Source organism: Mastomys coucha, unplaced genomic scaffold (assembly GCF_008632895.1).
Source record: "Mastomys coucha isolate ucsf_1 unplaced genomic scaffold, UCSF_Mcou_1 pScaffold22, whole genome shotgun sequence".
Taxonomy (NCBI): domain Eukaryota; kingdom Metazoa; phylum Chordata; class Mammalia; order Rodentia; family Muridae; genus Mastomys; species Mastomys coucha.
The window spans coordinates 187,945,091-187,962,837 of NW_022196905.1; the positions used below are offsets into that span (position 1 = coordinate 187,945,091).

A 17,747-nucleotide genomic window follows, 5' to 3' on the forward strand; every position below is an offset into this window, starting at 1 on the left:
TGGGCTTCTCAATACACTGAGGCAGTCACTAGCCAGCCAGCCACACAGAGGAGATCCCAGTCCACTCCGGAGCTATACTCTGATGGCCTCTCCCTGAAAACTCATGACACAGGAACTCATGCCCCCATACAGCCTTGCATTGTCCAAGCAGGTCCTGGAACACAGAGAGACCTTCCTGTGCTCTCCAGTTACCTTGCAAAGTGCTCTTGGGACAGGCTGTTTCATATACCGAGATCCAACCACATAAATGAAATCAAAGGTCATCCCAAGCAGATGTGATAGAGAACATATTTTATTTACATCACTATTTCCTTTTTACAATATGCCCACAGTCTGCAAAGTACAAATTTCCAAGAAATTATGTAGTTTTAAATTAAGATATTTTACAAAGAAAATGTTCACCATATGATCTGTTCCCATTTACATGAACTTAAAGGTCGTTCTAAATAGCACTTAGGAAATTATATAACGGGACTAAAAACTCTTACTGCTTCATTCTCACAGACTTAGTTTAGTAATTAAGCTTATAGTCAGGTCCTTTCAGGAAGCACATAAATACCTGTGTGGGTTGTAGTCTGAAACTTTCTGACAGTAAATAAAGCACACCTTTCAACTGCTCCAATGACCCTCCTCCCCCAGTGGTCTGTCCCTCAGTCAGACCTGTATGCTGCTTGCTGTGTCTGTGTGAGCACACAAGAGACATATGGGATGGGTCACGTGCAGGCAGACCCAGGAGAGGTATGCCTCCTCTGTCAGCCACACTTGGGTATCTGTTTCTACTGATGCAGGACATCAAGGCACACTGTGCTAACCATAAAAGGACGTCTAACAGTAACGATGACCTGACACCCTTTCGTATCACACTGATACATTTCAAACTTTTATTAGTGAAACTAGAGAAGATGATTTCCTCAGTATTTTAACCATGAGTTCCTCTGAATAGCTGGTATTATGTTCATTAAAAAATAGGCAAGATTAACTTTTCACCATGATCAAAGCTACAGCCATAATACGCCTCCCAGGTACTCTCTTGACTCCTCTGTAAGAACACCAAGAGCTGGTCCTGGACATCATGCAGCAGCGATGGAGGTATCCTCCAAGAGTCGACCCTGTGGCTTTACATTAGGAAAAGCAAGATGGAATTACAAAACAATCATTGAAACAACAAACAAGAAGGGCTTTATTACTGAAAGCATTTTGGAATTTCTGAGGCTATCTTACAAAACTGAAACAGCAGCGGCCCCTGTACTTCCACTGCAGATCCACTTGAGTCGGCACATCACTCCTAGCCCTGTGCTCTTGATGCTCCCAGAGATTCTCATAGCCGCTGTATAAAATGAGAGCTAATGCCTGCCGACCACACAAGCTCAGGGTCCTCCTGTGTCTCAAGACCTGAACTGACACAAACTCCTTTGGGCATTCAGGATCCTCTAATCTCAAATTTGGGGAAAATGTGACTTATAATAAACTCCTACCCACCCACCCATCCATCCATCCCTCACCTATCCATCCATCACCCATTCACCCATCCATCCACCCACCCACCCATCCATCCATCCATCTATCCATCCATCCATCACTCACCTATCCATCCACCCACCCATCCATCCACCACTCACCTATCCATCTATCCACCCATCCATCCATCCATCTACCCACTCATCCACCCACCCACCCACCCACCCATCCATCCATCCATCCATCCATCCATCCATCCATCCATCCATCCATCCATTCATCCATCCATCCATCTACTCATCCATCCCTATAGCTCAAAGATAGAAGCAAATACTTTTCCTTTCCTATGCTGACAATAAAACAAAGAACACCACACCACAACAGTCAGTGCTAAGAACAAATGAAGACATCACAGAGCTGGGATCAGGGTTTGACCCCCAGATGTCAAGGGAAAAAGCAAGGCCTGGTGGCATGTGCTTGTGATCCCAGCAATGGGAGGAAGTCAGAGACAGGCAGATCCCTGGTGCTCACTGGGCAGTCAATAGAGCTTACTGACAAGTTCAGGCCAGTGATAGATCTTAACTCAAAAAGCAAGATGGATAATGCCTGACAAACAATATAAGGTTGACCTTTGACCTCGATACAGATGTGCATATACATGTGTGTACATACATGCAGACTCACACAGCATTACAACTGCTTTGTTTGCTTTGTTTTATAGTGTTGAGGATGAATATAGCTATTTAAGCTGTAAAATTCCTGATAGGTCGGCAACATGTTACAGAATCACCCAATGGGTAAAAAGATTTTTTTTTCTTCTAAAAGACAGGTTCTCTCTATGTAATCTGGATGCCCTTGAAGTCTCTATATAGACTACACCCCCCACCTCTGTTGTGAGCCACAATGGGGTTGCTGGGAAATGAACTCAGGACCTTTGAAAGAATAGCCAATGCTCTTAACCTGAGCCAGTCTAAAGGTGCTGGAACTAAAGTTGTGCATAACCATGCCTGGCTGTGAAGGAATTTTTTCAAGTGATTTTATCAAAGATACTCAACAGTCAACTTCTGTAGGGGAAAGCATGATAAAGTGCTCAGAATATGAACAGAATAACGCCGTAATCAAAAGCTGTTTGCTATTCTGAGGTAGCACAGGTCTCCAAAGGATGAGTGTACAGATGTACACTTGCATGGCATGTGTGGACCAGTGCACCACATAGATTTGTGTAGAATGTGTGGGTGTTGAACATGTTCCAAGAATGGAGTCAGGTAAGGAGAATTCTGAGGAATTTTGAGAATTACGAGGAAACTTCAAGAAGAGAAGACAATAGTCTTATGACCTCAGTTTCTTAGACAGGAGTAAATTTACCTCGATTTGCCATCCCAACTATTATTATTTTTTATTTATATTATATGTAAGACATCCCAGAAGAAGTCAGATCTCTTTACAGATGGTTGCGAACCGCCATGTGGTTGCTGGGATTTGAACTCATGACCTTTGGAAGAAGAGTCGGCGCTCTTAACCGCTGAGCCATCTCTCCAGCCTTCCAACTATTATTTATATGCTGCTGTGTTTGAGGAGACTCTTTTAATTATTTATTTACTATTTACATAGTGTCCTGTCTACATATATTCCTGCACATCACAAGAGGGCACCAGATCTCATTACAAATGGTTGTGAGCCACAATGGGGTTGCTGGGAAATGAACTCAAGACCTTTGAAAGAATAGCCAGTGCTCTTAACCTGAGCCATCTCTGCAGCCTGAGTTGATTCTTCTTAACTCTCAGAGTATAAACGGTCTGATGCTCTGAATAAAATCAGCACTGCATAAAACTTGAGTTGACCTCATTCTTAGGCTCCACTGTTCTAGGTGCCACCACTTTTAGACTGGTGGATATATGATATTCACATTTACAGTGGGAACCAAACACTGAAGACTAGGCTCTGACTACCTCTGACTTTTATTATTTGTTTAGTATTGATGAGGGTGGCCCCACTTATTTACTCCTAGTCAAATATACAACTTTATGTGGTGCACCCACAGACTATAATCACATTGTGCAATTACCTGAATATAAGTACTCGAAGAAAAATAGTGAGCAATCCTGCTTTAGAATAGCTCGGTTTGATAGCTGGCTAATCATATTCAGCTTTTGAGCACATGAAGTCTGGCTACTTCAGACACTAAGAATCCCAAGTTTAACTTAATTTCATTTAATCTCAAGTGGACTGATCAGCCTAGAATCACACAAAGGTGCAGGAGGATTAAAACCTTAGGAAGTGGTAATTCAGCATGTGGGAAAGGGTAACCCTCATGCCACTTTACCTGACAGGGTTAGGTGCAGGGCATGCTGGGATGCCTACAATCCTATCTCTCGGTAAGTAAAAGGGTGGAGAGTTTGAGGCTAGCTTGGCTGCACATAAAGACCTTGTCTCAAATAGTATACACTGTATTTCAAGATGTATACTCTGTGGAACTGTAGGTTCTCCAACGATGACTGAGCCGGGCAAGGAGTCTAGTGCTCACTCTTAACTGTGAAGGTGACAAGGTGGCAGTAGAAAAAAGATATGCTAATTATATTAAAACTTACACTTATGACCTTTCCTCATGAATTTAAACAACCAGTACCAAACAAGGTTTACCATGAAAGCAATCAAAAGCCTGAGGTGGCCTTGAGTAGGGTTAAGTTTGGTAGATAAAGGAATGAAGGGGATGTGCCTAGTCTCTGTCCTCAGAGTTATCACTGCCAGTGTCTGCAGCATCAGGCGTGACAATGGCAAGGTGGCTGCCTTTGACTGTACCAGCTAAGAACATTTAAAAGTCTAACATGAGAAGAGCTGCTGTTACTTTTGGTGTGGGGATCAAACCCTGGCTCTCAGGAAGGCAAACTGCTTACATTCTTAATCCTGAGATGCCCTTTTATAATTTGAAGAACAGTAAGGAGTAGGAGTTTGGAGTGTTAGTAAAACCATCCCCTAAGTGAAGCAATGTTGTCTATTAAGTCTGTAACTAGACAAAGGCAAACAGGGAGTGTGGAGACGTTAGTGCAGACTAATAGCCATTCATTACTAATTTCTTTTTTGTTGTTGTTGTTTTTTCTTTTTTTTTCGAGACAGGGTTTCTCTGTGTAGCCTTGGCTGTCCTGGAACTCAGTCTGTAGACCAGGCTGGCCTCGAACTCAGAAATCTGCCTGCCTTAGACTCCGTAGTGCTGAGATTAAAGGCGTACACCACCACTGCCCAGCTTGAGTCAGATTTGCTCAACCAAATAAGAAAGCTAAGAGAGGGGCTTAGTGTGCGCCACCACTGCCTGGTGCTATCACCAATTTCTAAGAAAGAAGAGATACTCAAACCTTGATACACAGGAAGCGGTAAAAGCACTCTCTGGACTTCCTACCCTTTCACACAAAGGGCTACAGAGGAAAACCATGGCCTGGAAGGAGCTCAGGGGGGCGCCTGGGAGGCACTCCTTCCCTAGATGCTCCCTCAAGAGTGAGTGCTGAGCTAAATTAAACACTTGTCCAGTATTCTACACACACACACACACACACACACACACACACACACACACACACACACACACGGCAATCAAGGCAGACACTGAAACTAATGACTGTTTAAAACTGACATGTTAGGTGCTGGTGAGATGTCTCAGCAGTTAAGAGCACTGACTGCTCTTCCAGAGGTCCTGGCTCACAACCACCCCTAATGAGACACCCTCTTCTGGTGCGTCTGAAGACAGCCTCAATGTACTTATGTATAATAATAAACAAATCTTTGGGTTGGAGCAAGCAGGGACTGAGCGAGCAGGGTTGACCAGAGCAAGCAGAGGTTCTAAAAATTCAATTCCCAACAACCACATGAAGGCTCACAACCATCTGTACAGCTACAACGTGTACTCACATACATAAAATAAATAAATAAATCTTAAAAAAAAACCTGACATGTTAATTCAATTATAATTTCTGGCCATTTTTCAGAAGGAATCTAAATCTAGTATTAAAGAGGCAAGTACTAGTAAAGCTTAAGGCTATTTAGAAAGTTAATCCATCTAATAAAATGCAGTTTTGAACTACAACTGATAATACTTCACTATGTCTAAGGGAAATTAAGTTCAAAGACACGGCAAACACAATTCACAAATTATCTAAGGCAGAGGTTCTCATCCTGTGTGTCGAGACCATGGAAAAACATGTATTGCTGATAGTTTTAAGAACTGAGACATGGCTCAGTAGCAAAATTGCAGATATGAAGTAGCAACAAAAATAAATGTAAGGTAGGGGGTTCCTAAGACCGTCAGAAATATGTATTCTGATGGTCACAACCCACAGGTTATAAACCACTGATCTACAGAAATGACAATCGTTGAAATTAGATTCTATAAAACAGTACCACAGAATAAGCAGAATTACCAAATGCATATACTAAAAGCAAATGCTCTTGCTGCTAGCCTCCACTTGCATTCAGAAAGCGTCTGTCTGCCTTTAAGATACTGAGTGGAAGGCTAGGAAGACACTAAGCCTTACCTTCACAAAAATGCTGGTCGGTATAAGCCGTCTCAGCAGCTGGTTGGTGAAGTTGGGAAACCTAAGCAAGTTGATGTTGAGCGAAGGCAGCTGCTGGTACCCAGCCATCAGAGGATAGAAGTTATACAGCATTTCCTGCTTGGTGCCAGGAAGAATACGCAATCGGATCTGTGATAAAAATCCAGAGGAAAACAGTCACACACAGTTTCCTGTATAAACACACAACACTTACATCATTGCCCTCAATTATTTATGAAGGACAAATCCTTCTGGTTGAAGTATGCGTGCTCTCTTCTACTCCACCTTCTAAAACATACAGATGGGCACATAGGAAATGCAATTTATGACATGGGTGCCATTGCTCAGTTTCTGTCAAATCTGAAGGGTGACACGTGCCTTCTTAAAAACTGTAGTCAGGGGGCTGGAGAGATGACTCAGCGGTTAAAAGCACTGATTACTCTTCCAGAGGTTCTGAGTTCAATTTCTAGCAAGCACATGGTGGCTCACAACCATGTGTAATGGGATCTGATGTGGCTGAAGACAGCTACAGTGTACTCATACATATAAAATAAACAAATAAATCTTTAAAAAAGAAAAAAAGAACTCTAGTCAGGTTACCATTGTATCTTAGACCAGGTATATCACAATCTTTAAAAGATTTTATATAATAATTTAAAAAAAAACCCTGAATCTATTTATAGGTATTTTTCATCAAAATAAAAACTATGTGATTTTGGTTCTTTCTTTTAGGGATTTAACACTATATATTAAGGTAAACAACTTTGGGGGTGAGGGTGTGTTGGAAATCTTTACTAATACTTGAGGACTCTGCATGCTGCCCAGCCTGACGACCTGAGTTCAGTCTCCAGGTCCCACATGATGTAAGCAGAGAACCGCCTCCCACACAATGTCCTCTGACCTCCACAGCTGCCCTGATGCAAATGTACACGACATTCCTAACACACAATAAATACATGACAAAAACAATTAAACTTTAGAAAAATATACACTGTAATGTTTTGGCAAGACAATATCTGGAAACAGCTTACTAGTTTACAAATGAGAAACAGGTATGTGTGTGCACACACTGTGCCAGGGACAACACAGCATAGGCTTGTGATACACTAAAACTAGGACATATATAAGTTTATAATGGTACACAGCAATACTGCATAATTCATGTATAATTCTACTGTGTGCCTATCAACAAACTCAGAATTCTGAATATGCACAGCAAACTGGTTGGTTTGTTCACTTGTGTTAAGACACATTTGGTTCTATAATTAAAACTGTCCCTTATTAATAAAGGGCATTTCTGCCGGGCAGTGGTGGTGCATGCTTTTAATCCCAGCACTTGGGAGGCAAAGGCAGGCAGATTTCTGAGTTTGAGGCCAGCCTGGTCTACAAAGTGAGTTCCAGGATAGCCAGGGCTACACAGAGAAACCCTGTCTCGAAAAACCAAAAAAAAAAAAGAGTAAAAGGCATTTCCTGCCACATTTGAGGTGTCAGAACACTCCAACTTTCCTCAGGAACATGTTTTTGACAGAGTTTTTCATTTTCAAAACTGATAAACTTTTCCACCTGATTTGACTGAATAAGGAAGAAAGGCTGAATAGGCAATAAATTATTTATTTATTCATAGTTCCTGAACATGGCAGAGAAAAGTAAATCCTATGTAAGATCAAACCCTGTACAAGTCTTCAGAGAAGAAAAGCAGCTTTAACCTCAGTATGGTTGTGCTCCAGGCCTCAGGCCAAGACACAAGGCAAATAAAGAAGAGGTTACGGTTCTCAGGAATTCTAATGTGTTATGATAATGTAGTTCAGTCACCAGTGAACCATGCTTTACAAGGAGTAAGAGCCCATCTGTCTGATCTCAAAGATGTGAAATGGTAACACATCTCTGCAGAAAGTTAATCTTTAAAAAGGCTTAAAAATTTACCACTATCAAAACATGAGCGCCAGCTCTTCACTTGTTTGTCCCACCCCTGTGCTCACACACACAGCAGCAGCAAAGACATGACCTGTACCTGTTTGAGGCCTGAGAACATGAAGGCGTCACTAGGCTCCACAGAAATTTCCACATCTTGAACCAAGTCGGTCTTATTCTGCAAGTGATACCTGACAGGCAAAGACTCTCTGACGCGTCCAAACGAGGGCAGGTCTATGGAGGAAGAGCATGGTACAGCTCATCACACGGGCTTGTGTTAGACAGACACAGTGGCACACAGCTACGGCTTGCCTATGAAATCCTTTCACTGGGAAAGGATGCTGACAGCACAGCTGAGAAAGAATTGCTTCCTGTGACTGACACAGAGAGGGAGTCTGGGTGTCACAAACCGTTACAAATTAACTTTTCAAATCTGTAAACCATCTCCCAAAATATCAATCACAGTTCCTAAACTAGAATAAGCAAATATTGTATTTTACTGAAACTAGGTAAAATTTCCACTCATCCATTCCTTCAGATTTGCCTTTTTCACTGGAGTTCTGCAGACTTATTTTTACTGACACATAAAAATGGAACGTTCTGTAAGTCTGTGACCATCCTTGCAGAGGCCATGCTAATGTGGTCTGTGCTGCTCTGTCACATGCAGCTTCGCTTAGGCAAGCACTGCAGGAGGTGGCATGGTAGGAGGCAGGCACTGTATGCTATTTTTAAAATCATTATAGACATGCTAGAGGCTGATAAGGAAACGTTTCTCTTGATAGAATATTTGAAGAAGAGAAGAGAAATGAGCCAGGCACGTGGTGGTGCACACCTGTAAACCGTGCACTTGGAAGGGAGAGGTAGAATGAACAGTAGGAGTTTAAAGCCAGCCTTGACTATACAGTGAGCCTGAGGCTAGCCTGAAATACATGTCACCCTACCTCAAAAAGACGAGAGGGAGGGAGGAAGGGAAGGAGGGAGATAGAGACACAGACAGAGGATGGTAGGTTGAAATTATGATAGATATTCTATGCTTCCTAATTTGAGATTAGCTGGGCTGTATGCAATCATATGTAAAAGCAGGAGGTGTAGATTATGTCCCACTGAAGGGGACATGAAGCATTCCTGACACAAGTATAAACCTGAGTCTGACCAAGTGTGATAACCATCAATTTACAGGGACATGAAAACAGTTAAAAATGACATTGTAAAATCAGCAAAGTCCAAGCTGTTAGAAATTCTACCAAATGAGTTGGTTTCCTCAACAAATAATCAGGAAGAGGGAAGGGCAGGTGGAAGGAGGAGGAGGTGGGTGTGCAGACAAGAGCACTGAAAACAGTGCTAGGGGCTAACAATGAGGGAGCAAGGACAAGGGGACAGGACAGCAGCCCACCTAGAGATGTAGACAGCTAAAGACTTATCCACACGCTGCAGTGGAAAGACCTGAAGATAAGCTGAGAAACTCCTAGCCAACCAAAGTTCCAACATGAGGATCTGGTGATGTTTAAGAATCTACTGCTAGGCTGGATACAGTGGCACACACTTTTATCCCAGCACTCATGAGGCAGAGGCAGGAGGCTGTGTGAGCTTAAGGCCAGCCTGGTCTACTTACCAAGTTCAAGGCTATCCAGGACTAAATAATGAGATCATGCCCCAACCACCCTCCTAAACAATTCACAAAAAGCTATGCTTGCAATCATACTAAAATATTCATAGATGAAATGGCATGTGGGATTTGGCTGATAATAGCTGAGGTAGACCATTTAAAGTTTATAGATGTTAGCCGTTTACATAATACACTGCTACAAAACTAAATTCTTTGAAGCCCAGTATCAGTAACATCCGAATCCTACCTGCGTTCACGTGGAGAGGGATGTTTTCAGCAATCACGTGAGGCAGTGTGATGACAGTGCTGATGGCGGGGATGCTCTCCAAACCCGAGGCCCTGTGGCAGAAAGGGCATCTCTGAAACTCACATTTAAAAGGTTACTTGACCAAACACAGGAACCTGTATTACCAACTAGCTTCAAAAGAAAAACAAATTATCCATTTTCCAAAACTCCATCAACAGCGTTTATCCTGAAGGAGCTTTCCTGAATCCCACTGTTGCTTTGAATGTTCAATGACCAGATGGTATAGCCCGGGGCTGCTTGGCATTACCACGGGGAGCTAAGGCAGGAGCTGTGACTGTCAACTCGTGAAGCATACCACTCCATCCTGTGTCTGGGAAGCAGGGTTTTCAAGGCAAAAACACTGCAGATGTACACCAGACACAAACTCCTCTTTACACCAGACACAAACTCCTCTTTACACCAGACACAAACTCCTCTTTACACCAGACACAAACTCCTCTTTACACCAGACACAAACTCCTCTTTACACCAGACACAAACTCCTCTTTACACCAGACACAAACTCCTCTTTACACCAGACACAAACTCCTCTTTACACCAGACACAAACTCCTCTCTCTCTCGGGATGAGGCTGAGGTGGGCTTTCAGAGGGCATACTTAGAACTCATCACAAGTACACAGTAAAAACAAAAACTTACAACATTTTACTATCAGTAAAAAGTGCAGTACTCTTAAGATTTACTGAGATAAAGTAATAAAACAAGACTGTTCAATGTTTCCTTTGTGCTAGAGCTTGGGCAGGAACTACACTGGTGAAACCTCTTTTAGATCTCCTGCATGAAGGGATAGAGCCCCTGACTTGTGGGATCTATGAGACAGCCACGCCAGCAGGAGGCTGGCCTTAGCGGTCACCAGTAAGAAGTGACTTTCCAGAACCGCAGTAGCATGGCAGACAAATGAATACCTTTCAGTTGGCGCTCACCTCCTACAACACATAAACTAAACACCAACATGGGACATTTACAAGCGGTGGAATTAAATGGCAAGTTAACATTTTATTTTCTTAAGGGTTTTAATCATAGTACAATAATCTATTTTTCCATTGTCACTGGCAAGATTTCACCTTTGAGGTCTAATGTGGAAGGCAGATATACAAAGCTCAGTCCCTCTTCAGTGTTTCCAGGGATTTTTAGGTGTAAAGGTGTCCTGAGACCACCAGATTTGAGAAGCACTAATCTATGGCTTACAGTTCTGCCTTATTAGGCACCAAAACATGTGCTATGCGATGGGTTCATCCCCAGCTCTGCAAACAAGTTCAGAAACAGTTTCTGGAGACCTTTCTTGCCCTGTTTTGTATTTGATTTATAACATGAGAACAAATGATGCTGTGGACCTACTAAACGTTTCTTCAAAGTGTAAAGGTAACTTCAACATTTCCTCACAGTTACTGATTTTATAGGTTTAAAATATTTTTCTACTTCAGTTAACTCTGGCAATTTGTAACATTTTAGGGACAGCTATTACATTAAGTTCTTTCTATTTACTATAAATGATTTTATAAAACACTTCCTGTGGGCCAGTAAGATAACTCAGTGGGTAAAGGCTTTTCCACCAAACCTGACAGTCAGAGTTGAGCCCCGTGACCCACATGTACGAACTCCTGCAAGTTGTCCTCTGACAGCCATGTCTGAAACAGCACATATACCCTCCCAAAACAAATAAATAAATGTCATAAAATGCCCCCTTATAATTATTCCTATTGGGATTCTTTCTCAATTTTAACTAAGTTTATTTCATTTTAAAATCCACGAAATATTAAGCCATACTAGAAGAGTAACGTACAAATGTCTCTGTGGACCCCCTATCTAAGAAGAATGGATCACTGCACCTGAATTTTCCAGTGTCTAGATGTATGCTCCCGCCAGCCCCTCTGACCCTCTGTCCTGACTGTGCGGTCTAGAATTCCCATGTGCTTAGACGGACACTCCTGAGCAATGTGCCATGTGTTTCATACACTCTCAATGTTGTACAAGTCCAGTTTGCCAGTGTTTGCACTGTAGCTTGCTTCCTTCCCTTCACCTTGAGACACTGACATGGACCTCGGCTTCACTCGCTTCACTCGTGAGCAGCATGTCACCGACTGCCACCATCTGACTTCTTTCCTTTGTGGCAGGTAGAGTGTTTAGGATATTTTGGTTTTTGGGTGGGAAAGCATTACAACTAATGCTTTCTGTCTATTTTCATTCGAACACCCATGTATACATGTTGGGGTCATTTGTTCCTCGCTCTGCAGGGTCAGAGATACCGTCAACTTTCTCTAACAGTGCCCAGCAGACTTCGGAACAAACTCATCCACACTCCACATCCTCCACACTTGCAATGCTAGCCCTACACTGGATGTGCCTTCAGCTGCTCAGCCCCAGGCTCTAGTGAGCCTGATCTTCTCTCACTGTCTTCATTGGCTTCCTGTTTTCCTCAGCTCAAAACTTTTCCCACTTCCTGCAGGGGATCCATTTACATCTTAGAGGTGAATTCAGCCAGAGGTAAAGTTGGAAACACAAATACTAACCCTTATTATTACTATGTAGTAGTATGAATTAGTATGTATTAGTATTACAAAGATCATTTCACATTTTGTCTTTTCATTCTCTATGATTTCTTTCAATGAATTGGAAGTTTTAATTTTAATATTTTTAGACTTGTTTACCTTTTGTGTTTAACTGTTTTGTCTGAATGAATATCATGTGTGCTTGGTGCCCATTAAGTTCAGAAGAGGGTGTTGGATCTCCCATTTATGAGTGATTATGAGCCAATATATGCTTCTGGGAACTACACCCAGGTCTTCTTGCAAGAGCAACAAGAGCTCTTAACTGCTACCATTCCAGCTCCAAATGACACCTTTCGAAGACACCAAGAGGCTTATTTCTACCAACAGAAACATAACCAAGTATTGTACACTGGCATCATTTCCAGTAACTCCCACTTAATCCTTTGGGTTGTCTTTGGTTTTGTTTTGTTTTGCTTTGTTTTTTGGGTTTTTTTTTTTTTTTGGTTTTTCGAGACAGGGTTTCTCTGTGTAGCCCTAGCTGTCCTGGAACTCACTCTGTAGACCAGGCCAGCCTCCAACTCAGAAATCTGCCTGCCTCTGCCTCTCAAGTGCTGGGATTAAAGGCGTGCGCCACTACTGCCTGGCTGGGTTGTCTTCTTAAAACATCTACTTTGTCTATGTTTAAGTGTGTACATAGGCATACATGTATAAAGTCATATGTGGCCACAGCCTGAGTGTGGAGGTCAGAGGACACTTGTGGGGGAAGGTTCTGTCTCTCCATCATGTGCATTCCAGAGATTGAACCCAGGCTGTCAGGCTTGGAAGCAGGCAGCTTTGACTGCTGAACCATCTTCCTGGCAATCTCTCTTGGGTTTTTCTGTAGACAATGCTAACAATTACTTGAGGGCATTCTACCTGATGATTTTCACAGGCCTATATTCCGCTTTAGTTTGACTAAAATTTTATTGTCATTTCAGTCAGAAATTGTGTCAAACTAAGCTTGCTTTATCTTCCTCGTCACTGTGATTTAACATAGCAATAACATATACAGCTGTACTTCGTGATCAATAGTAATGACAAACAGTCAAGACATTACGAGAAGACACTGAGGGAGAGCAAGGGCCAATTCGAGTTTTACCTCTTCCAGGAGATAATGTAATGTCCGGTTGCCACTCCACCTTCAATGTTCCCAGCAGACGGGCAGCGAAGACAGAAGCACTCGCTAGCACTCTCTCCTGTCTGTAAGACAACTGCAAGAAAGACTCCTTACAGCCTAGCCATAATTTAATCTATGAGAGTTTCACCTCAGTAGACAATAAAACAGTACCTTAAAAATTAACTGTTCTTAGAAACTTAGAAAACAAGGCTCAGAAACGCTACATTACTTTTTCTACATCACATAAATCCATTATTGGGCTACTCTATCAATACTCATAACAGTAAAAAACAGTGAGTAGAAATTGTAGCAGGACAGCTGACACCCTCTTCTGGTGTATATGTGCACATGGATGCGTGTACTCACATATATACATATGCACACACCACCACCACCACCACCAATGGGGTATCTATAGATTGACAACAAAGTCCTACTAAAAAGCAATGAAAACGGATAGCTTGAAGAAACAATGATATCATAAGGTAGTTAGTTTTCCTTTTCCAAATTAGTTCATGGCAAGAAAGTAAGAAAAAAAAAAGGAAGGAAGGAAGGAAGGGATAGAGGGGAGGAGAGGGAGAGAGGGAGGAGAGGGAGAGAGGGAAGAAAGGGAGGGAGGAAAGGAGGGAAGGAGGGAGGGAGAGAGGGAAGGAAGGAGGGACGGAAGGAGGTAAAGGAGGAAGATAGATATTTTGGGGATAAGGAAAAAGAAAACTCCGTTACTCCAATACTATTGACACCATTTCTCTTCTGACTCACTACTGAATTCACTTGAACAGAAATCAACCACCATCGCTCCACTATTGACCAGCTGTGCTCTTCTCATACAACAATCCTCTTTGCATCTATCTAAATCAAATTTCTACCTTTCAACACTTCACAGCCAAAATGTCAGTCTTTAAATGCAAGTGGATGAGAGCTTCTAGCTAACACAATTATAGCAAATCTGTGAGCATCTATGAAACATAAACATTGGGTTAGTACTTTTACGGCTGCCCAATAAAGATGACTGTACGAGGTGAACTGCTATCTGGTTGTGGACAAGCAGTCTCCAGTGAGAAAGAAAAGGGCTGGTCAGTTCTTAAGTTGTTCCAAGAAAACTTAAAAAGTAACAAACAATATCATAACCTAATGTTTTTTTAGAAATGCATCAGTTCAAGTCTTTGGAGATGCTTTTATAAAATCCTTTTATAAAATACAGTCTACCAAGGCTCTCCCTAAAGTCTAAGTTAGGCAGAATGATGATGATGTCTGTTAACAAATGAATGTGGTGAATTTGTGACATACAAGTGCAACACTGTTGACTATGAGTAAGGGAGGAGCCATGAGGCAAAACGCAAGTGGCTCCTGGGAGTTGGAAGAGGTCAGGAGCCTGAGCCTTCCCTAGAATCAGAAGGAACTGCACATACCAACACTTTGTTTCTAGGATTTCCAACCTCCAGAACTTTAAGATAAAGCTAAGTTCACCAGCACTTACACCAGCAGTAAGATACTAAAATACTTGAGGTTCAAACCAGAAATTAGTCCTTAGTTTAATATATGATCATTAAATGATGCCAGCAATAGAAAGATGAAAAAGACAGGCTCTGAGTCTAAAGGAGCACAGTCTACTGCGGGAGTCATTTGTGGAGACAGATAACAGGCTGTCACAACAGAGCTATGTACAAAGGGTCAGGGGTGTGAAGGAGTATGAAGCCCTGCAGAGGAGGATCAGAAGTCTGAGCTCATGAGTCACAAGGAGCAAAGGTGAAACAGGTGGAAAGAGATGTAAGAGGGTTTTGGACAATGTGATAGACAACCTGTTCAAATTTCCACAGGGCAATGAGTGCTAACAGCAAGTCAGCCTCAGCTCAAGTGGGAAGGAAGCAAAGGAGAGTAGAGAGACTGGTGTGAAGGATGCTTGCAAGCTTCGCAGAACCTGAATCTAAAATTCAGTGTGCTAGAAGACCATTGGAGTCCAAACTACAAGACCAGAATAGTTTCAGAGGAATCAGATTCTAGCAGCAGGCACCAGGGACAAAGGGAACAATCCAGTTTGAAACTACTTCTACAAGCCAAGAGAGGGCCAGGACAGCAGTGAGAAAGGGCATAAGAGGTTAGATTCAGCTTCTCCCTTTGCTGGACACCAATCCCTCTAGCAGGCCTCGTCACACAGTCAGCCTAAAGTTCTGTGAACCTGAAGACTTAAAGACAGAAGGAAGCCCAAGCCAGGATCTTAGAAAGGGCCCACATCACACAAGCAAACCAACTCTGACTCAACAGTGCAAGCAAAGGCCAATGCCTGCACCGAAGGACTCGGCGGCTGCCTGCTTGGCCGTTCTCATAACACTTAGCCTCACCATCTGCTTGAGTATCACTGTGCGTGGTTTAACATCCACCATGACTTTATAACCTACAACAGTTTATGACAGCACACTGAACAGGAAAGGTCTCACCTAGGTTTGAACCTGTTCTCTGGACTGCTTTAGCTGGGTGACTTAGCAAATCTGATGTCTATTTAATAAACACCTTGTCTTATTTCTAATTATAAACAACAGCAAACATTAATTTCAAGTTAATAAAAAAACCTTAAAATTTCAAAAATGAAAATCCTATTTTGCTTTCAAGTAGACTTCTTAACATGTTACTTCCTTAGAGTAAAAACAAGAGAAAAAATATGATCTTTTATACTGGGCATGGTGACACGTCTGTAATTACAGCACTCAAGTAGAGGCAGGAGGGTCAGGAGGTCAAGGACATCCAGAGTTACCAAGTTCAAGGCTAGCTTTGGCTACATGAGACTTTCTCTCAAAATAGAACCAAAAAAAAAAAAAAAAACCTCAAATCTGATCTATATAATATACTCATCCATATTATAAATGCTAATCATACCTTAACTCTAAATGTGTAAGTCTCAAGTTCCCTTATTTTTCGAAAATCTAACTAATTACACTGCTAACTGACACACAGGTCTGCATGCACACCTGGCCCTTATGTGAGAATGATGTAAAGCCTCACCTTTGTCTATCTGAGACTCCAGATGATCCATTGCAGTCATTGATGGAGCAAGCTGTAGCTCACTGGACACAATTGTGAGGGCCCAAGGTGAGGCACTCAAAACATCTGTCATCAACAGAAAGGGGATGTCTGCATAGACTCTTTCCAGGTGCTCAAACTGCCTCCAAGGAACATAAAAAATTGGTCAGTGTCTTAGTCAGCAATTACACTAATTTTTTTCTTTGAGTTCTTCTAACTGACATGATTCCCTGCACCCATCACAGAACATACCTTTGTGGAAACAAATCTGACTGCGACATCAAATGGAAAGACAGTTTCTATTGTTACAGTTTCGTCCTGTAAGAAAGCATAAGGAAGGAGCACATGCAATGGCTCTTCTAATCTTTTAACAGGAAGTGTTAAAGTTAAAAAGCATACAGGGCGTAACCTAGAATTGATCGGCACACAACCCCAAGTTACACACGAGGAAGCAGGGGTCTTTTCCTAGATAACATATGTAGGAATCTACATAATGGCCTGCTCTCCCTCCTAAGTTACCAGACTGTCTAGCTGTCAAGTAGGGCAGTACTTTCTTCTGCATTATTCATCTCAAGATGTGGTGGAGCGGGCAGGACAGGCATCACGGTCACTCTACAGAGCAGGAGCCAGACGTTAAGAAGTTCAAGTGTATGGGAGCTGGAGAGATGGCTCAGCAGTTGAGAGCACTGATTGCTCTTCCAGAGGTCCTGAGTTCAATCCCCAGCAACCAAATGGTGGTTTACAACTATCTGTGCTGGGATCTGATGCCCTCTTCTGGTGTGTCTGAAGACAGCTACAGTGTACTCACATAAATAAATAAATAAATAAATAAGTAAATAAATAAATAAATAAATCTTAAAAAAAAAAAAGAAGTTGAAGTGATTTGCCCAATGTCACAATGGGGCCACACCCAGACTCTGGACCATCCTCTCTTGTGATTTTTCTTTACCTCATCTTGACTCAAGATGACTGAAATACTCACACAGTAATATAACAAACTGTATCATAATTGCCATGCAAATACAATATAATGCTCACAGCATCCAATCTATTATAATCTACTCTTTAAGACGGAGGTCACAAGATGAAATGTAAGTCACAAGATGAAATATTTACCAAGTTTGATCATGGAGCTCTACCCTAACTGACATGCTGCATCTCCCCTCTAAGTGACTATTTGAGAGGTTATCCTTCTTTTTAAAACAAATAACCCGACACATTGATGAGAAACCTTTATGGAAGATTATTGTGGGGCACTGAGATGA

The 17,747-nt window shown here is 42.0% G+C and overlaps 1 protein-coding gene across 1 annotated transcript in view; it reads right to left on the reverse strand.

Moving 5' to 3' along the window:
• Positions 1-274: 274 nt before the first annotated feature.
• The window catches only part of Trappc11 (trafficking protein particle complex 11), a 49,114-nt gene continuing 31,641 nt past the window's right edge, over positions 275-17,747 (reverse strand). The window contains exons 25-31 of the mRNA XM_031339751.1: positions 16,735-16,800; positions 16,465-16,621; positions 13,450-13,561; positions 9,764-9,855; positions 8,011-8,144; positions 5,982-6,149; positions 275-1,115 (exon numbers count right to left, since the gene is read on the reverse strand). Of these exons, the coding sequence (XP_031195611.1) occupies positions 1,071-1,115; positions 5,982-6,149; positions 8,011-8,144; positions 9,764-9,855; positions 13,450-13,561; positions 16,465-16,621; positions 16,735-16,800 (774 nt within the window). The 3' untranslated portion in view covers positions 275-1,070. The remainder of the gene's footprint in view (positions 1,116-5,981; positions 6,150-8,010; positions 8,145-9,763; positions 9,856-13,449; positions 13,562-16,464; positions 16,622-16,734; positions 16,801-17,747) is intronic.